This window comes from Tigriopus californicus, chromosome 9, assembly GCF_007210705.1.
Source record: "Tigriopus californicus strain San Diego chromosome 9, Tcal_SD_v2.1, whole genome shotgun sequence".
In the NCBI taxonomy this organism is placed as follows: Eukaryota; Metazoa; Arthropoda; class Copepoda; order Harpacticoida; family Harpacticidae; genus Tigriopus; species Tigriopus californicus.
Window position 1 is genome coordinate 7,052,485 of NC_081448.1, and position 27,525 is coordinate 7,080,009.

General features: G+C 44.9%; 7 protein-coding genes across 14 annotated transcripts in view; 2 read left to right on the forward strand and 5 right to left on the reverse strand.

The window, feature by feature from the left end:
* Nucleotides 1-210, reverse strand: part of LOC131886673 (WASH complex subunit 4-like) — a 1,209-nt gene extending 999 nt beyond the window's left edge. The window contains exon 1 of the mRNA XM_059235072.1: nt 124-210. Coding sequence (XP_059091055.1) covers nt 124-210 — 87 coding nt within the window. The remainder of the gene's footprint in view (nt 1-123) is intronic.
* An 890-nt stretch (nt 211-1,100) lies between these two features.
* On the reverse strand, nt 1,101-8,680 carry LOC131886685 (WASH complex subunit 4-like). The gene is made up of 16 exons (XM_059235085.1): nt 7,343-8,680; nt 7,043-7,285; nt 6,729-6,914; nt 6,332-6,513; nt 6,109-6,259; nt 5,769-5,962; nt 4,999-5,176; nt 4,798-4,917; nt 4,555-4,723; nt 4,304-4,458; nt 4,057-4,236; nt 2,827-3,058; nt 2,400-2,617; nt 2,138-2,318; nt 1,420-1,607; nt 1,101-1,354 (listed from the first exon to the last, which is right to left on the reverse strand). Exons 1-16 carry the CDS (start codon nt 8,096-8,098, stop codon nt 1,196-1,198), a joined length of 3,492 nt encoding a protein of 1,163 aa, XP_059091068.1. The 5' UTR covers nt 8,099-8,680; the 3' UTR covers nt 1,101-1,195.
* A 1,043-nt stretch (nt 8,681-9,723) lies between these two features.
* On the forward strand, nt 9,724-11,203 carry LOC131886418 (gamma-secretase subunit Aph-1-like). 7 transcript variants are annotated; one of them, XM_059234739.1, is made up of 6 exons: nt 9,724-9,935; nt 10,005-10,067; nt 10,108-10,266; nt 10,393-10,616; nt 10,696-10,946; nt 11,017-11,203. In XM_059234739.1, the coding sequence occupies exons 3-6, from the start codon at nt 10,154-10,156 to the stop codon at nt 11,167-11,169; spliced, it is 741 nt and encodes a 246-aa protein (XP_059090722.1). In that variant the 5' UTR covers nt 9,724-9,935; nt 10,005-10,067; nt 10,108-10,153; the 3' UTR covers nt 11,170-11,203. The 7 variants fall into 7 exon arrangements, with proteins under 7 accessions (XP_059090722.1, XP_059090725.1, XP_059090724.1 ...); XM_059234742.1 differs by having other exon boundaries at nt 10,011-10,067; XM_059234741.1 differs by having other exon boundaries at nt 9,724-9,931.
* Nucleotides 11,204-11,255: 52 nt separating this feature from the next.
* On the reverse strand, nt 11,256-13,205 carry LOC131886417 (nucleolin-like). The gene is made up of 2 exons (XM_059234735.1): nt 11,629-13,205; nt 11,256-11,564 (listed from the first exon to the last, which is right to left on the reverse strand). Exons 1-2 carry the CDS (start codon nt 13,022-13,024, stop codon nt 11,461-11,463), a joined length of 1,500 nt encoding a protein of 499 aa, XP_059090718.1. The 5' UTR covers nt 13,025-13,205; the 3' UTR covers nt 11,256-11,460.
* Nucleotides 13,206-15,454: 2,249 nt separating this feature from the next.
* Nucleotides 15,455-16,702, forward strand: LOC131886270 (large ribosomal subunit protein uL10-like). The gene is made up of 2 exons (XM_059234549.1): nt 15,455-15,653; nt 15,777-16,702. The coding sequence occupies exons 1-2, from the start codon at nt 15,567-15,569 to the stop codon at nt 16,635-16,637; spliced, it is 948 nt and encodes a 315-aa protein (XP_059090532.1). The 5' UTR covers nt 15,455-15,566; the 3' UTR covers nt 16,638-16,702.
* Nucleotides 16,703-18,630: 1,928 nt separating this feature from the next.
* Nucleotides 18,631-20,337, reverse strand: LOC131886269 (small glutamine-rich tetratricopeptide repeat-containing protein beta-like). Its single transcript, XM_059234548.1, has 4 exons — nt 19,857-20,337; nt 19,646-19,764; nt 19,026-19,520; nt 18,631-18,956 (listed from the first exon to the last, which is right to left on the reverse strand). Exons 1-4 carry the CDS (start codon nt 20,067-20,069, stop codon nt 18,821-18,823), a joined length of 963 nt encoding a protein of 320 aa, XP_059090531.1. The 5' UTR covers nt 20,070-20,337; the 3' UTR covers nt 18,631-18,820.
* Nucleotides 20,338-22,325: 1,988 nt separating this feature from the next.
* On the reverse strand, nt 22,326-27,245 carry LOC131887118 (coiled-coil domain-containing protein 74A-like). Of its 2 annotated transcripts, XM_059235644.1 has the most exons (7): nt 26,877-27,017; nt 26,109-26,418; nt 25,497-25,728; nt 24,872-25,073; nt 24,461-24,782; nt 24,120-24,382; nt 22,326-22,638 (listed from the first exon to the last, which is right to left on the reverse strand). In XM_059235644.1, exons 2-7 carry the CDS (start codon nt 26,163-26,165, stop codon nt 22,371-22,373), a joined length of 1,344 nt encoding a protein of 447 aa, XP_059091627.1. In that variant the 5' UTR covers nt 26,166-26,418; nt 26,877-27,017; the 3' UTR covers nt 22,326-22,370. The 2 variants fall into 2 exon arrangements, with proteins under 2 accessions (XP_059091627.1, XP_059091626.1); XM_059235643.1 differs by lacking the exon at nt 26,109-26,418 and having other exon boundaries at nt 26,877-27,245.
* Between the last annotated feature and the right edge of the window lie 280 nt (nt 27,246-27,525).

The window sequence follows — 27,525 nt, forward strand, 5'->3', positions numbered from 1 at the left end:
GTTCTCAAGTTACACGTATTTCAGAAATCAAGCTGGCTTTGGTTAAACAGATTGTGAGGTGGCGACGAATTGATCTTTCTTGAATCCACTCTTTCCTGCTTCCACAATGCTAGCAAGATGTACCCGCAACAACTGAAAAGCGAAAAGGTTTTTCAGCCTAGATATTTTTAGAACGCCCTCCATCAAGAAGGTTGGCGAAGCCGTCAGCATGAGCTCGTTAAATGTGCGCTTGTCCTTCCCAAACTGATTGAACACAATGAAGGACAATAAGACTTTGAGAGATTCTGATTTGTTGACGGATATGTGCTTCTGAGTCAGTTTCACACGTCCAAAAACTTCCAAGGATCTTTAAGGTGCTTGCATGCAGTAAGCCGTCACTTCATTCGATGTCCAATCCGTTTTTTATTCCTCAACTCCTCGCCACGAAGATAGAAAGGATTGTTCGGATTGTTAGAGAGCCGTAATTGTTTGGATTCAAGTTTGGCGACTTCTTTTTTCCAATTTGGTTCTTTAGACTTGAGAGGACTTGAAAGTAAAGATAGTCCCATAATGGAACGAACAAATATCTCTTCAATGTTGGGTAAATCCGTCAAGCTTGACGCTTTCAAGACGGGAAAGGAATTTCGATTAAACAAATGAGACAGAGTGCTCGTTGGCTTGTTCGTCCTGAGGTCTGTTTTTTTAAAGCTCTTACATCGGAGTTAAGAGCTTGGACCTTAACTGGTGTGAAAATACACTCGATAGATTAGTGAGCGGATGCTCATTTTGGGTTTCTAACTTGGTAACGTACGAGGGTTTAAAAAAAACTTGCTTCTGGTTCGGACTTTCCAAAGGAGAATAGGGGATCTGGACGTCTATTAACTTTCTAAAAAAATGTATATTTCAGGTCGGTTTTTGGGTTCGTTTCCTAAATCTAATTCTTCTGTGAGGAAATTTGCTCTTGGAAGAGATCTTTCCCATTCTGAGGCCATATTCTTCAGAATGGGCCTCTCTTCCAACCATTTCACGCCAGCTACAAAATATTCAAATTTCCCTTTTGGGTTATCCGGTAAAAGGATTCCAGCTAGTACGATAAGGGAGGAATATATTCAGATCTCCACTTCAACCACCATTTCAACTTTTTATTCTTAGAAAGATAAGTTCATAAATCATAGTTCTCGAATTTATTGCAAAGATCAAAAACTTGAAAAGAATTTCATGGAGTAGTTTTTCCTGGATTGCCTTCGCTGGCCAAACCCGTTTCTGTTTCGGTCCCTTCTTCTTCATTGTCTTGATCGGCCTCATCCACTTCGTCCTCATCGTTGCGGAAAAAGATGCGAGCCGAGCTAAGGCTAAAGTTTAGCAAATCGAATTCCTGCCGATGAAGAAGTGCCACCCATCAAATGAATTCAAGGCTGGGATTGTTATGACTTTTCTTACCTTTTGGTATGCTTCGAGTCGCTTCAAAGTCAAGGACAGAGTTTGTTTCAGTTTCTCGTCATTTTGTGAATTCATCTGCTCCATCACTTGACTCCTCTGTTTGACGTATCGATTTCGGACGGTTTGAAACCAATGCAATGAGTCAAAGCCAGACCACTGGTCCAGTACTTGAAAAATGTAAGCGATACCTGGAAAGAGATGGTTAGTTCTTTTTACCGAGTGCCTCAAATGGCTTGTAGAATTGAATCAAATTATGGCAACTCGGTCAAAATTTCGTGAATAAAGCATAACATAGTCAAATTCCGCTTTCAGTTGCCATTTTCAAGACACATTATAGCAATCTGTACATGGTCACGAGTGGGTCGGAATGTATGCGATCTACACCATACGGTCGGAAAAGTCATATGAGGGGGGGGGGGGGCAGTAAATTGATTCATAATAATACGATTGGAAATCTGATTGCCACAACCCACTCTTAGTTTTTTCGTTTCCTTGTTGCCGCCCCCAATAAGAAATGGACGACGTTAAGTGCCATGAGCAACAACCAAAAAATGTGTTCGAGGAAACATGTTCCCCTTAAAATAATGAACCAGTATTCTCCAAAGGGGAAACTTGGATAAAGTGGAAAGAGGACACAGATGACACAGAGACTGACTGGTCTATCTACTTTAACGACAATCGTCGACCCATTAACCAGTTTGTCCAGTTTTTCTCTCACCCATAGCGAAGCCATCATCGGTAAAAATGGCAGCTTTCACATTCATTTTGTTAAGTTTGTCCTTGGCAGCCATGATGTATTCCAAATAGTTCAAGGTCAAAGGGGGTAGAATGGCGTAGAAGGCTTTGAGATGAACGTGTTTCTTCTCACTCAGTTGTTTGGCAAAGACTTGCACCAAAAGCTAGATCAAAGGTTAAAACAGCACCATGCTTTCTATTAAAATGCCGAAACCGATAGCTCTAATTGTAATGTTGCCGCTCACTTGAAAGTATTGGGTTCCATCAAAGAAATTTTGATTCAAGTTTGCCACCACTTCGTCGAGGATCCGCGCAGCCTCTATTGACTCGGAGGACATCTCCTCTTTTTTGGATAGCTCCTCAAAGTTGGGAATATCCTCGAGATCTGGTACAAATCGTATGGCATTGGAAACAAAATGCAGTCCGCCCGAGCGAATCATTCGCACATAGCCTAGGGCATTGCCTGCGAGTAGTAGTAGGAACAACAACATCATCATCAAGAAAGGTCATCCAAGGTAGCAGAAGCTAAGAGTTCGAGCGAACTAACTACAGTGTATGTACATGTATATATTCTTATGTACGTCAACGGGGAAGAAGAGCTTTCCTTTCCAAAGGGGACGAATAAAACAATCCAAGATAGCACATAGCGAATGGCTGATGACACGTACTTACCAATCTGGGCAATTAGCATTCGAAATTGGTCGAGGTAAGTGGTCAGTCCATCTGGCATGTGGCCAAGTTTCCGGATGCCTTTGTTGAATTTGCTGGCACGCTCAAAGGGATAAGCTTGGTTCTCCTTCAAGTAGCGAAGGTCTTTGATCAGCCGAGATTTGATATGTTCGTCGTATAAAAACTGGGAGAAGATCACGAACTTCTTTCGGAGGAACTGATACGTAAAATTGACCTACAACGAAACAGAATGAGGGCAAAAGAGGATGAGCAAGGCTCAGAACATCAACCAAGAAAAGAGAGACTCTCAATCTGATAAGCCAGCAGGTCTAAAATTGATCTACTGTGCTCTGTCACATGGTGGATTTGACAGGTACACTTTCTACGGCGTGCGTATGCACAATTGCATATGCCAAACACATCCCCTCACTCAATAAAGGCAGTTTCAATTGAGGATATTTCCTTTCAAACAGCACTGTAACCATACTCTCTAATTAACTAGTCATACTTCAAAAAGCCTCTTTACCAAACAGGTAATCCAAGATTTATTTGTATTTAGGCATCAAGAAATCAAACGACTCCTCATATTTATCCCAGTGTGACATGTAATCTTAAAGATCGAACTGGATACTGGAACACCTTTTGGTTATTAAGCACCAGAGCCAAGTTTGCTGCTCAAATGGGTGCATGAGCCAGGAATAAGTGAACGACCCATAGCGATTTGAAGCAGGATGCCAGACAGGTTCCACGTTCTTCGTATGGCCTTCCATGGAGACCAAGGCTTGACACTAGGTCTTGAGAACGATCCAATGATCTTTGACTGGCTTCAGATTTCCATCTGAGGTTGAGACATGCTTTTTTGCACACAACGAGCCAAAGGGCCTTCTATGGAGGTACGTGGTATCTACGATATTAACCACTCTTAACTTGGCTCGTTTCCACAAGTCTTGTAAAGTAAAATTTGCGTAAGTATATTGGTCTTGGCAACTCGATAGAAGAAAAACCGCGATGATAATAATGATATGAAGTCCTACGCTAACATTGTCTAAAGTAGATTTCGATTGAAAATTGGCATCCCCTATTTTTAACAGCATTTTTGATCAAACGCTTCGATGTAATTTGGGAAAAAGTTCCGGCAAAAGTTCCGGCCATTGCAAGGACCTTTGTTTTGTTCCACAATAAAAAGTATCCCATCAATATTGAACCTTTTTTTTTACTGAGAGTGTCACTCACCGTTGTATTGATGATGCCTGTGCCATGAGTCCGAATCGAATTCGCAATGTGACGGATGTTTATCGTGTTCAAATGCTTGTTATGACTAGACTCCTCAACGAATATTTGGTTGTTTAAATTGTACAAATATTTGGCCACAAATACATGTATATTCCTCATGATTTCGAGAACATCTAATCCCTGGCAAGTGGACAAGCATATTAATCGAAGGCAGTCGATCCCAGTCAATCAGGAGAGACTGACTGACCTGCTCCAACGTTTGGGCGGGTAAATGATCATCCACAGTGACCGTTCCGAATTTGTGAGCAGCCAAGGCTCTCATTTCTCCGTAGGTCCTCCAATTGTGCAAGGCCACTGTTGTCAGGTTATAGAATATTCGGCTGAGGTAATCTTCCACATAAGCTGAAATAAGACACACTCGTCAGATGGTTTTTTTCTCCTATATATTTGTGAATTTGCAGTTTGTACTACCCAATGGCAGGACGTTGTTTTCCTCACCTTTGATGTCGATGAATTTGCCAACAAACAGAATTGGCGCCACGTTGATCAAAGGCGAGAGGTCTTTGGACACACTGGATGTGAACGGATTTCTGTCCTCGAGTTTCAAGTGAGAGTGAACTTGCAGTCTCAAGTCGGTTTCTAGGTCTTTACACAAAGGCTTGAGGATCTACGAAATCGACAGACACAAAGGTTATCCAAAAGAGCTTCATAAATGTAAAATCAGGGCCATAAAAATCTCACTGTATTTTCAAATATGGTCATGATCTCAGCTTCAAAAGAGCTTTGAAGGGCCTTGCTGTCTGCGAGGTGAACAACCTGCGTCAAAGGCTGGCAACAATCTCGTAAGATCCAGAACATGTACTGCAAAGAAGAACCCTTTTAGAGTCTCCTCACTTGCTGCACACTTAAACGGATTCATAAATGGTCAATATAGATGCTTACCATCAGTCGATTTGCTGAATCATGTCTGCTCTCATAAACGTGATTGAAATACACAGGTAAGACCACGCGATGCGAGTAAAAAAACTCGGCCGAACAGGCATCTTGAACAGTCCGTTGCAACAGACTCAAGGCTTGCAACTCCTGCATACATTGGGACATTTTTCGCATTTCCTCCTCCCTGATACACAAAGACTTTTCGTCAAACTTTTTAACAAGCACTAATCTGGTCACAATGCTCTACCGAACGTGAGGTGCATTAATGTAAAAGCTCAAAATCTGAGATCAACGTCATTATAATCAAAAAATTGTATGTATTTTGTTGAACGTGTTTTAGTCCATTATTCTGCTGTGTCCTTGCCATTCTCCCAGATTTTCTCAGATGAGGTGGACGAGAAAAAAAACTATGGAACAGATGTAACATAATGGCCGTTTTTCAATAGCAAATGTGAAATTCATGTCATATCCGAAGAGTCTTTAATCAGAATTAGCGCGAGGTTTAGAAGAAGTCTAACTTGAAAGTTTTCATTTTTTTGTGTTTTTTTTCTTTCATGCCTTTAGTTTTGCCAGATTTCGATATTCAACGGACAAAAACGTTTTGCCAAAATTCAGGGACCCTTTTGTCGCTTCTTTAGCTTTAAAAAAAAAAAATGCCGAACTGTAATTAACGCGGCAAATTATACATGTACACATCTGCATTTGTATAGGTTTTTGTTCTGGAGCCAATAGGTTTATTGTTTTTACAAACCATCTGCTTTTTAACTACGACTCACTTGAATGTTCTATTTTGGGATGCCATTGCGAGACACAATCGAGTTATCAACCGTCGCTCTGATGTTGGAGCGCCTGAAATGGCCATTTCCGCCAAGACCAAGGACGCGAGAACGGTGCTTTTCGTCGCTTGGGATTGTCGGTTCCGATCACTTCCAACACCTACTCCACCGTCAGAAGTAGACAGAAGGACTCTCTAGGGAGCAACGAGTCAATAATTGGGTACCAAAAGCATAGTGTCAAGAGGATCAATTTGGTCTTAAAGAATGTGGCCACAACTCTAGGGCTTCCCGCTTCTTGTTGCCCGCAGACTCTATCTCAATTGATTCACCCTTAACGAACCTTGGCTTTTCCCAGAATGGTGATGATCATGACAGAGCGGTGTTGATTGGCATGATTGATTACATCCAGAATGGACAACATGTGTCTTTGATAAACGTATTCAATGGCTTTTAGCATCTCCAACATTGTACACAAAGAGATGACACTTGATCTAGGGAACAAATTAGGCATTCAATTAGGAGAGTTTCAGAGTCTAAAAGTCTTAACAGTTGGTAGCCATTACTTTGTCAAGGGTGCAGAGAGTTTCCCATGCACATTGAGCATCAAGGAAACTGTGCCGCGGATGGTGGAAGCCAGTTGAATCCCTTGGAGCAAGAGCTGACTCTTTCTCTCGAGCTCGTCCAAACTTGGAGTGCCACTGAAACTTTTCAGCTTGGTCTCCATCTGAATTACCCACGAGTTCAACTGTTTAAAAGTGAAAACACAAGAGAGTGACACGACGACGGGGACATAAATAAGAGAGCACATTTTTCAAGTGTCAAGCAAATTGTACAGCATATCTTGCCCACCAGGTGTGAAATTACACGTGTCCACGTAATTCTTCTTTGAGACAGTCAGCGGTGGTCCATTCCTTGAAGGGTCTACGAATTTTAGCATTACTCTTCGCTCTTATTCCTTACCTTGGCATGAAATTGCCTCATATCCTGAGTCAGTGTCTGAGCTGATGTCTTAATGGAAGTTTGCCGACTAGTTGGGAATTGTTGCATGGTTTTATCGTCGACCGTCTTAGCATATTTAGGCAAACAAGAGGTGAAGAATTGGTCTGGAAACCACATCACAGTATCGAACAAAACCACAGCAGGAAACTAAAAGCGGGACAAACGATTTTCCTTTTTTTCTGTCATTGCTCTTCGCTCAATTAGGAATAGAAATCAGCAACACTTGGTCGCTCGGGGAGCTCGGCTCATTCGGTGTGTAAATTTGATCCACTTACTTTCTTCAAATGATCCCACATTCGTTTGCTCAATCGTTTTTCCGGAATGCGGAACAGGGTCGAAATCAGAACAAACTTGGCGGCAAACTCAACCACATGTAGAGGAAAATCAACTTGGCCTTGGCCCACGCCGCGATCCAAATCGTTGAGGGAACACTTGAGCGAAAAAATCAAGGCTTCAAAGAGAGCCTCGTTGCCCGGGATGTTTAATCCATCCAGATCATAAGGCTGGTACACACATGCCTAAAAAGAGAGGTCAAGGATCAGCTCGTGCAATCGGTCAGACTGGAGTTCACGCACCAGGAATAAACCGGCCCCGAAGATTTTTTCATCCAGGCGTTTTAACTGGATTTCGAGCTCATTCAAACCCGGACGTGCCCGGTCATCGCTTAAAGCCCCCTCCACTAGATCGCGGTAGGCCAGCCAATCGGTTTGTAGGGCGGTATGAGACTGAATAATGGCGTCTAACGTGATCAAGGTCACTAGAAGCCGGCCCAGGTGATCAAAAATGACTTGAAAGTGGACCTCTCGGTTGTCGGAGGGCGGCAATCCCGCTGGTTCCGGTTGGGTCGAGTAAAATATGGACAACTGCTGAAAGAGATTGAGCATCACACGCTGACAGTGCTCTTGAAAGTCGGACACTTTTTGAAGGAGGGGTAAAATGCGCGCCAGGGACAAAGCTCCATCGCCGGGTTCGGGTGAGAGGTCCCCGGCCACGCCATACAGAAGCAAGGGGGCGTAAAAGTGTTGGCGGGCTTCCACGGTCAAACTCTCAATTTCGGCGACTAACGTGGCCCACGTCAAGATGAGGCGACTCAAAGGTCGATGTTGAGCCAAATCCGAGCGGACCAACTGAGACCACGATTGCAGTTCGGAGGGCGTGGAGTGGAGGCTAATCACCGTCTGAGCGGGTTGCGCGTCCAGGACCAGGGTGGGTGGGGGCTGGTGACGCAGGCGTAAGGCTTCGAGCTGAAGGTGTATGGGTTGGAAGGCTTGGGTCGGGTGGGAGGGGGAATGGTTCATTCGCCCATGGGTGGCTGAACGGTGAACGTCCATGGTCTGACCCCCAGTGTGGTGGATGAGGGAGATGAGGCACGGGCTCGATCAATCAAGGCTCGGTCAGGAATGAAGGAGGACTCAACCGATGCGATGGTGCGTCTCAAGCCCGATCACCGATTCCCACCCCTGAAAACGCCCTCCTGTCCCTTTCTCGTCTGAGGCGGACACGCGTCAAGGTCGACCGGCGTGCTAACACAAATGAGGACCTAAGATGTGTGGATGGGGCGAGCCGGATAAGGGGATAGGCGATCAATGACACGGGAGCCCCTCTCGAGCTCCCGCTATCTCTCCATAGTGATCTCTGATCGGAGTTTTGCGGTCACGTCTGAATTCGGGAAGGATAAGCCCTTGACCGGTGCTCTGGCCATGCCAGCCATACACCACCAGGGATGTGAGCAATCACGAGCGCCCGGGAAACCACGGCATCCACGACATCCACGACAATCTGAATCAGGGGCTCCTCTCAAAGACCAAACTTAGACAGACTGAGCGAGTAGTTGCTGGAATCCAACCCTCCACCGTCGTGCTTGACTTTGGACGGAATTCCATCCCCTAGGACAGAGGACACAGACATGCATGCATACGTGCATACGTGCATACGTGCATTCAGGCTGTCCATTGGGGAACAGGTGTCAAGGAGGGATTTCTGTCAACGAGTTGGCCAAGGCGAGGCTATTGTTTACAGACACAAAGTTAGGAGGTTGAATTGGCCATTCTGACGTTTGACATCCACACCCGGCGGTCCAAAAGAATATTTCGGCTGGGTGAGCAGATGTTTTTTTCATTTTCAACGGCTAAACGTTTGACACCATTAATGGACACTTTTGACACATGAAGCCGCCATCTAAAGTCATTTGTGATTGTTCAAAGTCAGTTTACAAAATCGAGGGAATTGTCCTTTTCAATGGCCGAGGTAGGGCTTTCCGCTTGAGCTCGATGCTGACGTACAAACACACATAAAACACACAATGAATAGATTACTAACTCGTCTGCAAAACATTTCAAATCCTGTCCAGGTAAAATTCCTAACATTAATGACATCTAAATGAGAACTAAGCATAGAGTTTAAGTAGTTAGCTTTCTGGCGCATAAAAACTGGGGCCTCACCATGTTTTGTTAGATTGAACTATAAAAATGTTTTCTTCCAAATCATTCAGCAAAAAATTTGCATTCAATATATCTACCCAAATATAACAAATAGGTGGCCATGATGAGTTTACTTCAATGTCCAAGCAGAGACTGTGTTACTTTTTGTCGGTAATGGTGCCAGCCCTGATTATAAATCATCAAACAAAGACAGATCATATCCTTTGGTCCCTTCTCCAACCTGCCTGATGTGGATGTTCTATGTATTTGAGCGATAACAGTGATTAAAGGGTCAGTAGGTCAAGAAATCAAACTTGGTCCAACCGGTCTCCTGGCAATAATAACAAAAATACATGCGCAACCTCCGGAGGGTTTGTCTTGATAAAAAATAGGTTTGACAAAACAAAACAAAGCGCTCTCTCTCAATCAATATATGGAGATGTAGATGGTGGCTGGCCCTGAGGCCACTGTGCCTGGGGCCCGCTCGACAGCCGAGGGAGCTTGAGCCAGATCTGTAGCTAGAACCGAGCAAGGAGCGCAGCCCAAACAGCTGGTCAGAGGTGGCGCTTAGCAGAACGCCTAGGAGGCTAGGAGGCAATCGGACTATAAAGAAAAGGCTGTAAACGCCCATCTCAAGCTCATCTCATACGTCCCCACCTAAATCGTGCAAATCACGGCTTGGGTTGGGTTAGGATTTTGTGCTAAATCTGGCCGCACGCCGTATTGAGCCATTGAGCCATTAATGTAGGTAAGATAGTGAGTCAGGTAGTTTGTGCCCTTGGCCTGGCATGTAAGTCATCTGTGTTGGTTTCCGAAGATCTAGAGGAGGGAGAGCGTTCGGTCCGTCCCCGCCCTCGACCCACAAGCACATCCGGCACACCGGCACACCGGCACACCGGCACACCGGCACACCGGCAGAGCGGCACTGATACTGAAACACCCGAATCCGTGGGCTTGGTCGAAGCCATGACGGCGCTCACCTTTTTCGGGGCCGCCCTGACGGCCTTTGGCCCGGCCCTCTCGCTGTTTGTGTTAACCATCGCCCACGACCCCGTGCGCATCATCGTCTTAATCTTGAGGTGATTGTCCCATAAATCTCCATTCACCTGCTTTAACCCTAGAAGGCTGCCGCCTGGCCTACTAATGGGCCTGGGATTGACCCAACTGATCTTGGCGTGTCTCTTTTCTTTTCTCGGCCCGTATAGCGCCTTCTTTTGGCTGCTTTCGCTCTTGTTCTCGTCCTTGTTTTGGACGGCCGTCTACCCGTTGCAGCACGTGCTCGCCTTTGGCCTCGTGTTCTCCATCCTGTTTCAGGAGCTCTTTCGATTCTTTCTGTATCTCATGTTGCGCAAGGCCGACCGAGTCATGCGCAAACTCACCGAAAACGAACACACCCAAATCTTCAGCCACCCGCACATTTTGGCCTACGGTAAAAGCCCTCGACGCCCTTCCTTGGGCAATGAATGCATAGGCCATTTCTCGAATGTCAAGCGATTTCTCTCTTGCAGTGGTGGGGTTGGGCTTCGGAATCATGTCCGGCGCCTTTTCCCTCGTCAACGTCCTAGCCGACAGTGTGGGCCCGGGTACGGTCGGCTTTCAGGGCGAGTCTCAGAACTTCTTCATGATATCGGCCAGCTTAGGTTTAGCCCTTATCCTGTGCCACACTTTCTGGGGCGTGATTACGTTCGTGGCATTTGACGACAAGAAGTATCATTGGGTGGCCGCCGTGTGGATCTTGCACTACCTATTTTCATGTTTAGTGAGTCGGGTTGAAAAATGAACGTCCATGCCTGACGTCCGGTTAGCGTCAATTTGATCCCCTTTTTCAGACATTATTCAATCCCTCGGGTTGGTATGTGGCATCAGTATTACCCGCCTACATCAATTTGGGCGTGTCTGGAGCTTTGGCATTTTCCTGTGCTGGCGGATCATGGTCTCGTCTCATCCAATGTCTACCCCGACCTAGCCCAACCCCGGCTTAATCTCATTCTTTCACGTACCCACGTGGCTCATCACCGTTCGCATATGTTTTTGAAAATACGTGGGCTACATAAATGTTCATGCGAGAATCGTTTTCAAGGTGTATTGAAATCAAAATAGCAGATTCGTATGGGGGTAGGGCGAAGAATGCAAATGAAAACAAAGGTTAATACAATCTTTAGCATAGAATCGCGTAAACGACCCGAATATTCTTTCTCATCATAGATGACAGTATGAATTCTTCTTCAAGACAAATCCCGTAGGAGCTCGTCTCTCCAAATCATTTTGTGAAATCAATCGAAAGAGATTTTCTTATTGCTACCACCGCTGGCATTGAGATCGATTCTCATCCCGCTACCGCCACGTCCACCGCGAGGTCCACCCCGTCCACGGCCACCTGGAAGAAAAGAGTTCACATTCAATATTGTGTCCGAATCGACAGCAACTCTCGCATAACATACCTCCACGTCCTCGGTCACCTCCACGACCCCGGAAACCGCCCCCACGGCCGCCGCCACCACCACCACCACCGCCCGAGGGGCATTCGCGAGAAATGTGTCCAGTCTCGTTACAATTGTAGCAACTCAGGGGTTTGCGGTCCGGGCATTCACGGGAAATATGACCTTCCTGTTTGCAATTAAAACATTTGTCGCCACCGCCGGAGGGGCATTCGCGGGAGAAATGACCCAGTTCGCCGCATTTAAAGCAATTGGAAGGCGATTGGCCAGAGTTAAAGTCGCGGTTGTTGAAGTCTCGACCACCGCCTCGACCGCCACGGCCGCCCCGTCCACGATCACCACCGCGGCCCCGATCGCCACCCCGGCCTCGATCGCCACCCCGTCCGCGACCGCCACGGCCGCGTCCACCTGAAAAGGCGTGATCACCTTGGTTGTCGACAGTGAAGCCTAAACCGGCGCGTTTGGGCGTGTTGTCAAACTCCATGGTCTCATCCTCCTCGGCATCCTCCTTCTTGGGACCCGTCTTCTTTTTGGGGGTGGCTTCCTCTTCCTCATCGTCGTCGTCATCATCAGAGCTGTCTTCGTCGGATTCCTCTTGGGTCTTTTTGGCGGGAGCCGGGGTTTTCTTGATCACGTTTTCCTTGTCCTCGTCGGAATCCTCTTCATCAGAGGACTCTTCTTTCTGGGCTTTGGCCTTCGGGGAGGTCTTCTTGGGGGTTTTCTTGGGGGTCTTTGGGGCACTCTTGGCCTCCTCCTCCTCCTCCTCATCGCTGTCATCCTCACTGTCTTCGGAGCTGGATTCCTTCTTTTGACCGACGCCATTGGTGCCATTCACTTGCTTCTTGGGCTTCTCCTCTTCTTCTTCGTCTTCATCACTCGAATCTTCCGAAGATTCCTCCTCTTCGGCTGGGGCCGCCTTGGTCTTGGCGGGTGTGGCCGTGGCCGGGGTCTTTCGCGTGGGTTGCTTGGGGGCGCTCTTCACTTCTTCCTCCTCGTCGTCGTCATCATCATCATCACTGCTTTCTTCGCTCGACTCTTGATTGGTTTTCTTGGCCTTCTTTTGACTGACGCCATTAGTGCCATTCACTTGTTTTGGGGCCTTGTCCTCCTCTTTTTCGTCTTCGTCATCTGAATCGGATTCGTCACTCTCGTCGCGTTTGGCCTTTTTGGCCTTTTGGCCCGCTTTGCCTTTGGCCTCGCCAAAAGACAGTTTGCGTTTCTTGCCCTCGGCCCCTTCCTTTTGGTAGAAGGCCACCATTTCCGGGATGGAGGGTGAGCCTTGGGGCAGATCGGTGGCCGTCAGTTGAGTCTTCTTCTTGAACATATTGGCCACTTTGTCGCCGATAGTCCGCTTGAGGTAGTCAAAGACATAGAGATTGGCGTTGGACTCGGCGTCCATGATGAGTCACGCGGTAAGTGAAGTGCGGGTTCGGGTGTTATTCGAGGTCAAGTTTCAATTCAAATCCGGAGCTCAAAACGGCACGTGTGATTGTCTGAACAACGTGAACGCTTTGAACACTGGGCACGCAATATGAGACTCAACCACGAGGTTTCCCCACTCCACCACGCGATGTGCTCAACTTCACAAACACAACAATCAACACGAGGTACTCGCTCAGGGATCGCATCCAGCTCACACAGAAAAGTGCCATTCCCGATCCCGGGCCCCTATATCAGCCCAACTTGGGTCTGAATCCCATGGAGATTATCATGGACATCCATTATGCCCCACCCAGACACCCATCTTTTCACTTACATTGACTTATACTTGCTAATCCCACTATGATAATCACATTTATGTTCTCGTCCAGGTCATAGTTGTTAACTGTGTTGTGAATTAGTTTGATTCATGCTCTTATTCCCTTATCCAGCGCAATGTCAGATCTGCACCATCCTCCGCCACGCGCCACGCTCATCATGGCTGGGAAATTTCGACCCCAAAAGCGCAACTTGAGCCCTAAAGCTCAAAAAGTGGCGGGCCTGACATTAGAACTCGCTCGCTCGCCCACACTTGCCCTCGAGGTGCATGTCGCAGAATGGGATGGGGCGAACCAAAGCACTGGATGACAGAGTGACGACATTTAACGCCAGCGCCAGCTGTTGGGAGCTCTGCCAATGTTCAGCATAGACGCTGAAAACGAGCTATCATTTACTCGTAATAGCCAAACACAGCTAAATACAGCATAGTTGTAATTCAATAAAGAGGAATTGATCCACTTGACCCTACATTTGGTAGAGGCTAATGAGGTTACCTCAACAAGCGCTACTTGAATTTCAAAACGTATACCATGTTTCGTGTAAAGATGTTAAATAAATCAAAAACTGAAAAAGCTGATTCTGTTTCTCTCTGATTAGACGATCTTCCTCTCGGGTTTCTTCGTTATTGGTGGAGGATTTTGGAGGGCTGCCGTTACCTACAGTTCTCCAAAATAACATAACATCAATAAATATTACATTTCCAAAGGGTCAAAAATATTTGAGCATTTGAAACTCAAAGTAAATGTCTGCCTTGAGTATCTGCAAATTTGCACAATATTTGTTTTCCAACTTTTTTAACCAATTTAACAATGCCGAAAAGTTATAAAAACTTTAATCTCTTTTCCACTCATGAGGGCTTGACATATGAATGCTCTGAAGTATTTCATCTCTAACATTTATGGCGCTTTATACATCGGAGAACTATAACTAACAACAGGCCTTGAAAAACCTCCAACAATAAGAAAAGGGACTTGAGAGAATAACCGTCGAATCAGGTTTCTTTCTTTGTTAAGCATCTTCAATTTCGTGAAGCATAAGAAGACTTTTAAACAAAAGAGACAGAGATAGGGAAAATTCATCTTGAGAACAAACCAATTGAAAAACTAACCTTGCCCCTTTTGCTCTGGTGCATTCAAACATTTTTTGGGATATTACTTTCAATCCAATGTGATTCTGAGATTCTCAAGGTAAATAATTCATATGCTCTCTCAGTTTCATGGTTCAGTATACACGTGATTGGTTGGAAAAGTTGAAGCGAGTCTTAGTAAGCAAATGTATTGAACTGCTAACATTGAACATTATCAATAGTTATTACTAAAACTCTTGGTCCTGTCAGTATGGCAAATACTAATGAAAGCGTCCATACGCAATGACACATATGATTTCATTTTGTTTTCCCTGTGGCAAATGTTGAGTCATTTATTTCAAAGTTACATTTTGCATTTAATTAGGTCATTCAACCACAAGAATATGTTTCATAAGATAAGCTTATGCTTTAAGTGATTCTATATTTCTGAACTAAAACTAAGTGCGTGTGTTCCCAAGAGTTGTTACTTGGCTTTTGTGTCACCAAATATTGGAAGTCGTGACATTGGAGCAAACCCATATTGTAGTAAGTAGTATGTACCTTCCATATCCTTTTTTGCTTTATGAATAGAATGAAGCCGCCCAATGCATGGTTTTTGCCATAATGTCGGGAGGGAATTGAACAGGGTTAGGTAAAGGAGACGCAAGTCCGTTAGGCATAGAGGGTTTTTGAACCGATCTTTGTTGCCTGGCAACATAGAAAAAAAAATATAGATAAATATCTGCAGTTATTTTTGGCCGGCACGTTACAACGGCCCGAGGTGTGTTACGTCTAGGACGACTATAACGACCATTATAATTATCAATGTGAACATTAGCGGTCAAAGTCATTCAAATGGCTTTTTAATTCATACGCTCTATGAGGCCCAATCTTGGGCACTTCATTTGAGGACAAAAACGCAAGATTCCGTCGGGCGAACGACTCCAATGGGAGCCAACGAATTTCTCATGGCGATGCCTGAATCTGGATTGGGTGCTTTCAGCTGTCAGTGTGACACTTCCTTTTCTCGTTGCGTTTGAAACGACAGAAACGTATTTGTAAGGTTCTCCCTCTTTGTCCTTAAACTTCCACCCGAAATCCCTGATCACTTTTCAAGATGGTGAGGGAGGACAAAGCATCATGGAAAGCCAACTATTTCCTTAAGCTCGTTCAGCTCTTTGATGAGTACCCCAAGTGCTTCTTGGTAAGTAACGATGTCCGAATGGATGGATGAATGGATGTTTGGGGGCCTCCCGGTGGGCCTCACGAGACCGTGATTCTTGGCCTGGATCTCTCATACCTGGTGGGTTCTCATTTGTCCTTGCAGGTGGAGGCCGACAATGTGGGCTCTAAGCAGATGCAGCAGATCCGCATGATGCTCCGAGGCAAGGCCGTCATCCTCATGGGCAAGAATACCATGATGCGCAAGGCTATCCGCGGGCATCTGGAGCAAAACCCGGCCCTGGAGAAGCTGTTGCCGCATATCCGAGGCAACGTGGGATTCGTGTTCACCAAGGACGATCTGGGAACCATTCGCGGAGCCCTCTTGTCCAACAAGGTCAAGGCCCCGGCTCGGGCCGGCGCCATTGCCCCTTTGGATGTGGTCGTGCCCGCGCAGAACACCGGGCTCGGACCCGAGAAGACCTCGTTCTTCCAGGCCTTGAACATCCCCACTAAGATTACCAAGGGAACGATCGAAATCGTCCAAGACGTGAACCTGTTGCGGACCGGCGACAAGGTGGGTCTGTCCGACGCCACCCTTCTCAACATGTTGAACATCTCGCCCTTCAACTACGGTTTGATTGTCATCCAAGTGTACGACTCGGGCACCATCTTCGATCCCAAGATTCTGGACATCACTGATGCCGACCTCAAGGCCATGTTTGCCCGAGGTGTGGCCAATGTGGCCGCCGTCTCCATGAAGATCAAGTATCCCAACATGGCCTCGGCTCCGCACATGATGGTCAACGGTTTGAAGAACTTGCTCTCGGTGGCCGCCGTCACCGATGTTTCGTTCAAGGAGGCTGAGATGCTCAAGGCCTTCTTGGCCGACCCCAGCAAGTTCGCCGCCGTGGCTGCCCCCGCTGCGGGTGGCGCTCCGGCCGCCGATGCCGCTGCTGGCAAGAAGGCGCCCGAGCCCGAGTCCGAAGAAGAGGATGACGATATGGGATTCGGCTTGTTCGACTAACTTCCCCGTCCTTGACCCATGGTACGAGGACTTGGCGTTCTCATCAATACATGGCGAAGAGCTTATCTTATCCTTTGATTCATTTCCAAAAGATAGCAAGGGTGTCCATGAAAGGGAACCGATGTTTTTCCGATCTTAAGCAGCCAACTATTTGGAAATGTCATGGGTGTTCCAAACACATTCTTGGAATTGGGACAATTTTCCGAATCCGAGTACATACGATTCCCCATCGAAAGCCAGCTCTTTGAAAGAGATTTCGAAACGAGGATCTGATATCCTTTTCCAGCAAGATTTCTACATTAGAAATAATAAGTGGCTATCGAGAGCGCTAAATGCCGATAATTCTAAGTTATCCTATTCCGTACCATTGACGGTATTTAAAATCCTAACATGAGTTGTATGTCGATGCTCTGTGCTCTGTTCATGGGATAAAAATCGGCTGTTTAGCTATCTTCCAAATAAGGCTGAAACTTCGGCATTCCTGATCCCTACCGAGGATATGAGTACCGATTATCCATTAAAATGCATTACGCAAGATGCAAAGCGCTTATATACCCCCCGCGACGACACTATTGGCTATTTAACCCTAAGATAACGTTGTATTCACGGCGAGCAGAATTTGGGTATGTTTGACGGTTCGGATGTGCGAATTGGCTGAACCGGTTAGTACAACCCTCTCGTACGGCATTCTATGGATAAGGACTATAGGCAATATGCCCCCAGCCACGGACTCTATGGTAGGGATGGGTTTCGAACCGGAATGGCGACTTTTCAGCTTGAAGGACCTCTCGGTTAGGGCTCCCATCACGAGTGAAAGAGGATAGGTACACAAGCAATATCAAAACCCCTTAAATGAGGGACAAAACACCGTACTAGGTCTCGGAACCAGGGGTGCTTTAAAACTCGTTCCTGATCGCGGGTCTCCATTTCTGTACGATTTTTCGCTAGCCGTAGGAGCCCTACCTGAGGTTCTTTAAGCTAAATAGCTTTTTCCGGTTCGAAACCCATCCCTACTGTATGGCCCAGCCAACCTGCATCGTGTTTCAATTTAGTTAGTCATGTCTTTTGATTTGCCGACTTTTTGAAGCAAACAGTATTCTGATAGTGAGCTGAGATGTTAGTACTGTGACAGGACTGCAGCAAAAACTTGCAGTTTTTGAGCTTTGTTGCAGAACTAACTCGATTATCGAAAATTCAATTGAATCATTGCGATAGTTGGCTGTGATGTTTGCCTAAGTAGTTCCTCCAAAAAATGCCCAACATCAGGCTGCCGGACTACATCCGTCCTTGAACTTGCTCTACTTTATAAGCCTACCTGATCACTGATGTTTCTATAGTCAGAAATTTCCACTAGAACTGAGCATTATCAATCAATATTCAGCTTTCCAACAAGACAATATGGGCTTACAATCTGATCACATCAGTAGTTTTGGCCATTCTAACAAACCGTCTTTTATTACATTTGTTCAATTTTGACTGAACATTTGGCTTTCTATTTCACATCTTAGGATGTTAATTGGACGATAACAGGTATTTTGAAGAAAAAATGATGCATTCTTGAGGCAACCTCTACCAAGATTTAGGCAGTGGTGTGTCCCATTCAAGGTAGTGACATATATTCCTAGAGGTCCCATTCCTCTTTTTACACATGTAGACCTCAGAATCAGTGTCGAGTCATTCTTGAGTTGGTTCATGAATCAAGGCCGTTCAAGACTGAAGTCTGAGTCCAATTATTGGTGTTCAAAGCACTCTGAAGGCTCAAAGCACTGAAGGCTCAAAGCACTGAAGGCTCAAATCACCTGGCCAGCAAATTCAACTTGACTTACCAAAAAAATGTTTAGGCGCCTACCCCTCCAATTGACAAACATCAAAACGTGTCAGTTTCTTTTCATACCACTCTAGGACAAATCAATGTTGGAAATCGTTTGACCAACGTCAGTGAAAAGAAACCCCGGTTAAAAGTTTAAGCACTCTAACATGAGAACGAAACTAGTTGTGGAGCGTTGTTCCATTTCTTTTCATTTCTATTCTTTACTCTGGAACGCTTAACCGTGTCCCACACAGTTCAGCTTCGGCTGTGATGCATCTGACTTGAAACGATCTCGAATATGACAAAGCTGTCCTCCCCATCCGCTCGCGTCGTTCTCAAAGTATGACCATCGATTGGTGGGCTAATGCGGTCACTATTGGGTGCCCGGCGGAGGCTGGTTTTCGTCCGGGTTACCGGGGTTGTTGTTCCCACCGCCCTGCATTTGCCGGCGTAGATTGTCCACCAATTCCGGATTAGATTGCTGCATCTGTTCGGCCAATCTCTGACCCCTGTGTCACAAAAACCAAAAGTCAGTAACCATGGCAAAAAAACATGAACCCATCCATCCAATATCTTACGCCATCAAAAGGCCCTCCATTGAATTGGGGGGACCGCCGGCTTGGCCCGTGCCCCCCATGCCACCCCCACCGGCCATGAGTTGACCCATCATATTTTGCATGTTAGGGTCTGAGAGCAACGACGTGGCCATATTCATCATGGCCGGATTGTTGAAGAAACCACCCATGTCGAGTCCGCCCATGGGCAGATTGATTTGGGCCGGTCCAGGGCTGCCCGTGGTGGACAGTTTCTCGCGGGCCAATTGCAGATTACTTTGGTAGCTCTCGTTTTCCGGCTCCAGAGTGAGAGCCTTATTAAAGCATTCCACGGCCTCCTTGTGCTTCTCGACACTGGAATAAGCTAGTCCCATGCGTCCATACGCTTTACTATAGTTGGGATCCATGTCAATCGCTCGCTTGCAATCCTCCACGGCGGCGTAATGATTGTTCATTTTACTGTGAGCTGCGGCCCGGTTGCAGTAGAACACCTGGTTATTGGGGTCCAGATCAATGGCTCTACGGGGGAAAAAACCGAAACGATCCAACTTAATTTAGAACGGGTCACACACACACACACACACACACACCCCGTGGGTTGATTCGCAAATCGCGATTTGCAACACCCACAACGACTTTCTTACTGCGTGTAGAGCTCAATGGCTTGTTCAAACTCCTCCTTCTTCATATGGTCGTTGCCTTGAGATTTGAGGCGTTCAGCCTTCTCTCTGTCTTCGGGGGGCGGGGAATCCTTCTTCCTGAGCTGAAAGGCAAGAAACCAACGGCAGAAGGTGAGCGAGTGGACATTGGGTGGGTCGTTGGACGGGCCAATGCTTCTGTTTCTGGTTCACTTACGGGTTCGCCTTGGGTGGCCTGAGCGAAGATGGCCTCCAACTTTTGGCTAACTTGGAGATGGGCGTCCTCGGTGGACAGGCAAAAGGCCGTTTGCAAACATTGCGAGGCCACTTCTAAGCTCTCTTTGGCGTCATCCGAGTGCTCATCCTCCGAGGCCATTTCTCGGTTTAAGAACTCGACAATGGCGAAGATCAGACGACGTTTCTCCGTCATTTTGGGGTCAGAGGGTGGATCAACGAACGAGTTATTGGATTCAAGACTGACGATCCGGATGGAGGGGGGAGATGTACGCAAGGAGGGTGTTCACGATGTTGTCCTTGGCCAATGTTGATGTGATGGGTGATGGTGGAGAGCCTGACTGCCTCAGGCCTGAGTGTGGTCGGCCTGTTTCTTTCTGTCTGTCTGTCTGTCTGTGTTAGATCGGTTCGATCCTCTCCTCTTTGGCCCACGGACGTGTTTCACTCGTGTTGGTGGATCATAGAACATTCATTGGGTGGCTTGATTGTAGGGTCTCCGGACATTTGCTGGGGAAAAGTGCAAAAAGAATTCTACATTGGCTCACAAGTAGAGATGGGAGATTCGGAATTCTCATTGGCATTTATTGCCAGCTAGTGGTTCAAGCCATTTCATCTAGATTATGATCTTCTTCAGACAAGCTTCGGTTCTTCTGGAAAAGCCGGAATGATAGCGATTGCCTGCCGATTCCTAGACTAGTAATCATTGTACTCATTGATTACCGATTACTACCTTTCATCATGAGCAGATACTTCAACATAGATGACAATGGAAATGCTTGTTTGGCAAAAAAAAAGAGCTTATGTAGTTTCCCTGCATCATCGTGGCTTGTGTCGTAAGCCATGGAAATGTAGAAAGTTCAATAGAGAAAATGCAAAATATAAGATATTGCAAACATAACAAGCTTCAAAGCCACAAACACATTCAATGTCACTGGAAACAGCGCAAGCTTTAGCCGGAATTTCCTTTATCCGAAATTCGAAATTCATCTTAACAAATTATCTTTTATTGTTAGCCGTTCTAATAGTTTGGCATTTTATGGGAATATTGCTCCAAAAGCTTGAACTTTCTCTTCATTGCTACGAGAAAAACGAAAAAAAAAATAAAGGCTGCTTTGAGGTTGAAAAAACGAATCTCGAGTATTTTTATCTTAACATGGTATGGGATTTCAGTTCCTGTTTCGATATAAGGAACGAACTACCATAATTTACCGCTTGTAAAACGTGTTAACCTTAATATCAGTAAAAAAATTGCTACATCACCATGGTTTGGATAATCCTCACCGTTTTAGAAGAGGATATTGAATTCAGCTCACACCAGAAAGATTGATTCTTTTTGCAGTTGTTAGTGGTCAGTGTTAAAGAGGTTGTTTAGACTTCTTCCACTTTTAGGTTCTGACTTCGTTCTTTGATGGTATCAGCAAACCTGCGTCACTTACTCTAATAATGCAATTAACTACAATTTTATTTACTTCATTTTCAAACTTGTTCTATTACTATAACTTTCAATTATATTTCAACTACATTTTCTCTTCCTCTTGTACAAAAAAAAACTAAAAGTCATTTGCGAAAGTTTTACGACCACGAATTGAAATTTTCCTGCCATTTTTGCTTGCAATATATTCTTAAGGTTAATATGAAATTATTGAGTTACAATAAACACAACAATAAATTTCCATGTTAGAAATACCACGAATCTTTGGCAGATTTTAATCATTGAAATCGACACACTGGCACGGACTCACTTATCTGAGTTTCCTGTAAGTTTCGACGGAATAAGAAGTAAAATCGGAGTATTTTCTATTTTGCCATTTTGAAGGATCTAGTCGAACTAGTGCAGTCATTTGAGCGCTCACCCGAGAAGATGTCTAAAGTACAAGAAACCAGACCGATTTATTTCTGCCTCAACATGGACTCAAAGGCGCAAAATACGTAGCTACAAAATCGCATAACCTGGAGATTCTGATTAGACGTGATTTCACTGAGGAAGGACAATGAGCGGCACGGTACGTCCTTTCCCGGAGTGATATTATCCGCATCAGGGAATGCTAGTAGTGGTGTTAGTCCTACAAGTGCATTCTGATCCGATTCTGATCCCCAGCCCAATCAGCGAAAATGCAGAGTCTGACCAAACAGCCAAACAGGCTAACCTCAGAATCACTGAAACACTCATGAATAGACTTCGATAAAAAATGTTGTTCGCAAAAATTGGTCATTTTTCCTTTGTTGAATCATTGATTGTGAATGAGGCTGATCATTGAATGGGACAGGTGATTGCAATATCTGAGTTCCACAGATTAGTATAAGATAGGTAAACTCACTGCCAGATATGACACCAGGTCCTTGGCACACAGTGAAAGCATGAGGAAAAACATTTATCATGGACGAGCTCCTCGTTACCATTGGAAAATTCGTCAGATGACGTAGTAGACAACCTATTTGGTCTGCAAACAAAATAAAATTCACAAAATTGTACTTGAGGACTTATTTCAGCTAACGTTTATTTGACATTTCTGAGTGCTTTTTTGTTGGTCGAGTTCCGACGAGGCAGATCGTTAGTGTTGAGAGCTCTGGTCACTGATTTGCTTCTGAGCGATGGGAAATCTCTTTTCTTTCGAGCCGTATCCAAATGATCACTCGGGCAAGTGTCGTGATGGTCGCGGGTATTTTGCGAGTCCGGAAACGAGACCAAGTTCAAGGGGAACTGAGAATGAGAATGATGATAGTTGCCTCCGTTGGTTGACACGGGGGGCAGCTCTGATGGTAAGCTAAAACAGAAACACACATTTCGGGTCAAGAAGATTCAACAATTCATCACACTACAAAAAACACTAGATTAAGATGAAGTGAGCGAGCGTCATTTTGAAAAGGTGTGCTAAAATAAACCTCGAGCTTTCATTTTCCGACCCCAATTGAGACTGTTCATTTGCTTTCACTCACCAAAACTTACCAATTATTTCAGTCATAAGAGAGCAAAAGGACTCTATCCTATCACACTACCAAAGTAGGCTTTTGTTGCAATTCTTCTCTTGACTTTTATGTTTTGTAATATCGATTCTCACCTGGATTACGAATTCACTGGACAATCTTTTTAGTTATTCCAGTCATCTCCTGAAATGCAATCTAGCTTCTTACGCCGTACTTATGCTCGTTTGCATCAATCTATGATTTCATCAGAGACGACAACTTTTTAACGTATTGGAGCAAGTTGGGTTGTAAAACCTTAGTTTTACCCTGGCAAATAAGATGGAACCCACTATTCACTTGAAGCGGCTCTTTCCTCCCATCATATGGGTTCATTGCCATTTACTAGATCTAACAGAACCAACAGGTTGCCCTGACAACAAACAAACGTTTACTGCTTACTCGAGAATTGTATCCATCCCATGCTCAAAATAACAACTATTGGTGAACAAACTCGATGACAATGTATCCCACCACGGACTATTTCTTGATTTTCCACGGAAGTAGGTTGTGTCACCAGTGCCATTCTTTTTCCTTCACTTAGCATGTGCTGTACGTGCTTGCTCATATGATGTGTTTTGTTTTTGTGTTTGTTCGCCCTCAAAACCTTTTAAATGGGTTAAATCCTGTTTGTTAACACTCTCATCGCCCAATGGGTGGCCAATTCGATTGCATGAATTGAACGTATGCTCCTTGCAGGAGCGAATATGTAACTGACTGAAGAGGTATACAAGTTGAGACATTTTCCATCTCGAAATTGAGGGAGCAAGACATAACTACGTACGTACTTTGGTTTTAAATTGAGCCAAATTTCGGCCGTTGAATTCATCGTATTCTTTCTTATACACTGACGCTCTAAACATCTAATCTAGAGCACGTTGGTATCATTCTTGAAGACCCAAGCAAAGAAACTAACCTTGCAAATCACTTCAATACGACCATTACCCGTAGATAGAAACTCAAGAAACTTGGGGATGAAGCACAATTTTCCCCCCTTTCCTTCGTGGGACCTTTTCATTACCGTGATAGTACCGTAAGTATGCTGAAGTTTGAAATGTGAATAGCAAACCAGTTTGCCATTTTTCCATTATCCTGATATCGATCAGTCTTAACATTTACACTGGCTTGGCTCTGCAAGTCGTCAAGGGCGTTTGACTTCTTTTTGAGAAACGCGCTCTAAAGCGATTCCAACTTGAACTGAAATGTCAGGTAGCTTTACCTCTTTAGCACACACATCCCTTAAGCATCAAACAATGAATAATACCAAGGACATGTTTCACCTTACTAGATAGCATTTCGCTTGGAGGGCTTTTCAGCATTATCTAAAGGAGGCAACACATCTTTGATCTGGGTCCTGGATCCGCGTCGTGGCAAATTCGCCGACGAGGTAGGCCCCCACGTTCCTTGAGCGGGTCGAATCGAGCTCATGGCAGAGGCATGGTCCATCTTGGGTTGTCTTTGAGCTCGGGACAATAACCGGGTGGGATGGTTGCAGCCTTTAAAGCGAAGCTTGGTCCCCTTGTCTATAGTCGATTTAATCTCAAGAATCTATAAGGCGATGGGCATCAACCGAGAGAAATCTTGTTTTGAACCTTGCTTGTCAATTCAGCCTAATCAAATCCGTACCTCTCTCCTTTGAACTTGGTTCTCGTTCTTCAAGCTTTCAATTAACATATTCGCTTCTCGAAGCTTTTGCAGGTATTCTTGAGGTGGTGATGGGGTAGGAATGGTTGGGGTGCTGGGTAGGGATAAGCTTAGGTCTTCGTGCTCTTCCAACTCCTCGTCCTCCTCGAGGTCATCGTCATCCCCACTGACAACTTCTTCGGTGCCCGGTCCGTTTTCGTGATCCGAGTTCTTTGTCCATCTTGCTGACGTTCTAAATGCCGTCGAAATTGGGGAGTGGATCAATGTGGACGGAGTTGTTTTCGTCTCGAACTCGAGCAGCTTCCTGCAAGATAGAACCACAATTAATCAAGTAAGTGACGAGGTGGGTCGGCCACCCATAGGATTAGCCGTCTATTCCTAATTCCTCGTTACTGTTTTTGCTCTTCGATAATACTGCTCAGGTAGAGGTTTCTTGATTGGACTTCGTGCAATTCGACACTAAGGGCTTTGATCTTGCCCTCGAGATTTTCCATGTGATGGGATGACCCTTGGACCACCCGGACATCTTTCAGTTCCTCACAACTCTCTGATAGTTTCGAAGACAGGTTTTGCATAACAATGTGGAAATGGAGATCTGGAACAGACGGAGGAAACGCTGACAAAGCTCAGGCAGGGAATGCTGGTCCAATCAGAGGTTCTGGTCAAGATTTTGAGCTTCTATCCATGGGTCTTTAACTTCCCTACTGCAAAATACATTCGTAAATCCCCAGAGATTTAGAAGGCCACCTTGAATCCCTCTAAAAGCTATATCCTGAATGAAGGCTTTATCAAAGGCCTCATTTTGGCTTCGATGGAAAATGATCAGCACTTCTTCGACGTGTTCAAATCGTAATTAAGTAATACAGGTTGTGGAAAAAGGCCAAAAGGCTCTAATATCAGGTGTTAACAAAAAGTAAAAACAGAGATCAATCAAAAAAAATCGACGCACGAATACAAGATCTGAATCAAATTTGTATCAAAACTGAAAAATGCGTCCTACAACAAATACTTTCCTCACCTTTATTTTTTTGTTTAAGGAGATCCACCTCGATTTGAAGAGCGCGGAGCATATTTTGATGTTCTTGCTTGAGAAAGATGATTTGTTTTTCCAGCTTTTCACCGTGTTCTTCCTTTAGTTCATCTGAGGAAGCTTGAGACTTGTGAGCGCCATCCTTTGAAACAACGATTTGATTTGTTGAAAGATGGGATGCTACAAGGGAAACGGTCGAAAGCTCTTCCTCGTCCCTAAGCTTAAATAGGAAAGAGATGGATTACTGAGTGTCATATCTAGAGCCCAAGTACTTGACAAAGCATTCACAACCTAGAGCTTCATTGACCATGTCGGTTCTAACTTATGATACTAGTTATAGCCTTCAATAAAAATAACATCCATTTGTTCACAGTTGATCTGTAACATAATATTAAGCAATTGGTGCGAGGGAAACAGGGACCTACTTTCAATCTACTGAATACCCGTTTTCACCAGCGTTATTGAGAAAGCATCTCCTCCTTTCAAATGACACAAAATAAAAAATTTGATTCCTTATTTTGGCTCACACACGCCCTTAACATTTTATCTATTGCCTGACCCGAGAGATAAAGGTTCTTCTTATTAACATTCTGAACATACCTCCTGTACTAAATGCTGTGGCTTGGTCTTGGTTTCCATCACACTCATGATTCTCATCGCCCCAATGTAGGAACTATTACAGTATATGAATTCAGATGGCAACGTCCACCACGTACTGAACAGAATGCTAATGAATGGTATTCAAGTGTTACTATTATTTTGTATACTTATGATAGCCATCTCATTTCTGGCCTTGGGATTGTTTTGACTCCAATTGAATAGTCAAATCTGTTCTTTCTGTTGGTGTTGGAGTGTACATAACTAAGTGCTTAGTGCTATCATAGCATACACACCGGTCCAAATCCAAGATCTGAAAAAGTGATCTCCATTGATGATCGATAACATCCCATCACAAATGTACAAGCCTTGTCTTTGATTATTGTCAATTACTGCAAAACTGTTTCCACGCCATCACCTTTGGTTCATACATGGGTGAAGCTTTCTCCTTGTGAACCATTCCGGACCATTCCGGAAGGTTATTCTTTTTTTTGTTTTGGTTGTGCTTGAGGCTCCTGTTAATCTGCCTTGCTATTCAACCAAAAAAATGGGCCTTACACTTGGGTGATGAATGCATTGACTCTGACCATTCCTATTGGTTGGTCTAACAAATATCGATTGAAATCGGTTCCTACTGCAAATAGGTTAAAGACCTAGCCTCTCGAATCAATAGAAACCTTGGTGATCTAACGTTGAATTCTAATAAGACGAGATAAATGAATCTAAGAGCTTAGTTGGTTCAAACATGATATGTATATTGTTTGAAATTACCACAGTTGATTTCCGGATGTCTGGGATCTTCTCAGTATGATACGAAGCGTGGTGAGGCCCATCCATTGGAGAATATGGCTCATCCCAAATCTTAAGATCGAACAAGGCAATATCGTCCGTTCTCATCATCCTTGTTTTCGTCATGAGGGCTCTTTTATCGAGATAAAGGCAGCACTAGTTAACCGATGGCTACGGTTCTTGATGGTGGAATAGCTTCAGAATGCAGTCGTCATTTTGTGTGTGAAGAATTTTTCTGTTTCAACCTCATTTGGAATGTTTAGACAGGTATTAAGCTATTGAACCGAGCTGCTGTCTCTTGCACACAGGAGGTTGAGAAAGAGAAGGAAGAGGAAGCCGAGGAGGGTGTGAGCACTCACCGAGGACGGAAGAAAAGGTTATACCTTCGATTTCCAAAACGTGTTCCTTACACGTCTCATTTAATGCAATAGGTTGGCAAGGACTTTTCATATGGGATTTCCATGAATGGCAAATGTGTCTGTCTCTACAGCTCTTTTACATTGGAAATTGTTGTTGATTACGTTTTGCAGCATATCTTATGTTTAATATTTGTCAATATGGGTAGAATATAACTGATGAAAACTTGGATCTGGGTTCAGGTACATGTCAGCAAAATCTAGTCCATGGGCCG

What these genes read in the sequence shown, in the direction of transcription:
- LOC131886685 (XM_059235085.1), bottom strand. Translation starts at nt 8,098, where the DNA reads ATGGACGTTCACCGTTCAGCCACCCATGGGCGAATGAACCATTCCCCC. An exon ending in TGTGGGATCATTTGAAGAAA is followed by an intron (nt 6,915 to 7,042) that starts GTAAGTGGATCA and finishes TCCCGCTTTTAG; the next exon opens with TTTCCTGCTGTGGTTTTGTT. An exon ending in CAAATTCATCGACATCAAAG is followed by an intron (nt 4,459 to 4,554) that starts GTGAGGAAAACA and finishes GTCTTATTTCAG; the next exon opens with CTTATGTGGAAGATTACCTC.
- LOC131886418 (XM_059234736.1), top strand. Translation starts at nt 10,154, where the DNA reads ATGACGGCGCTCACCTTTTTCGGGGCCGCCCTGACGGCCTTTGGCCCG. An exon ending in CCCGCACATTTTGGCCTACG is followed by an intron (nt 10,617 to 10,695) that starts GTAAAAGCCCTC and finishes TCTCTCTTGCAG; the next exon opens with TGGTGGGGTTGGGCTTCGGA. An exon ending in ACTACCTATTTTCATGTTTA is followed by an intron (nt 10,947 to 11,016) that starts GTGAGTCGGGTT and finishes CCCCTTTTTCAG; the next exon opens with ACATTATTCAATCCCTCGGG.
- LOC131886417 (XM_059234735.1), bottom strand. Translation starts at nt 13,024, where the DNA reads ATGGACGCCGAGTCCAACGCCAATCTCTATGTCTTTGACTACCTCAAG. An exon ending in AGGTGACCGAGGACGTGGAG is followed by an intron (nt 11,565 to 11,628) that starts GTATGTTATGCG and finishes CTTTTCTTCCAG; the next exon opens with GTGGCCGTGGACGGGGTGGA.
- LOC131886270 (XM_059234549.1), top strand. Translation starts at nt 15,567, where the DNA reads ATGGTGAGGGAGGACAAAGCATCATGGAAAGCCAACTATTTCCTTAAG. An exon ending in AGTACCCCAAGTGCTTCTTG is followed by an intron (nt 15,654 to 15,776) that starts GTAAGTAACGAT and finishes TTGTCCTTGCAG; the next exon opens with GTGGAGGCCGACAATGTGGG.
- LOC131886269 (XM_059234548.1), bottom strand. Translation starts at nt 20,069, where the DNA reads ATGACGGAGAAACGTCGTCTGATCTTCGCCATTGTCGAGTTCTTAAAC. An exon ending in AGGCCACCCAAGGCGAACCC is followed by an intron (nt 19,765 to 19,856) that starts GTAAGTGAACCA and finishes CTTGCCTTTCAG; the next exon opens with CTCAGGAAGAAGGATTCCCC. An exon ending in ATGGAGGGCCTTTTGATGGC is followed by an intron (nt 18,957 to 19,025) that starts GTAAGATATTGG and finishes TTTGTGACACAG; the next exon opens with GGGTCAGAGATTGGCCGAAC.
- LOC131887118 (XM_059235643.1), bottom strand. Translation starts at nt 27,020, where the DNA reads ATGACGAAAACAAGGATGATGAGAACGGACGATATTGCCTTGTTCGAT. An exon ending in ACATCCGGAAATCAACTGTG is followed by an intron (nt 25,729 to 26,876) that starts GTAATTTCAAAC and finishes TTCCTATTTAAG; the next exon opens with CTTAGGGACGAGGAAGAGCT. An exon ending in TCCAAGCGAAATGCTATCTA is followed by an intron (nt 22,639 to 24,119) that starts GTAAGGTGAAAC and finishes TTTCTGTTTTAG; the next exon opens with CTTACCATCAGAGCTGCCCC.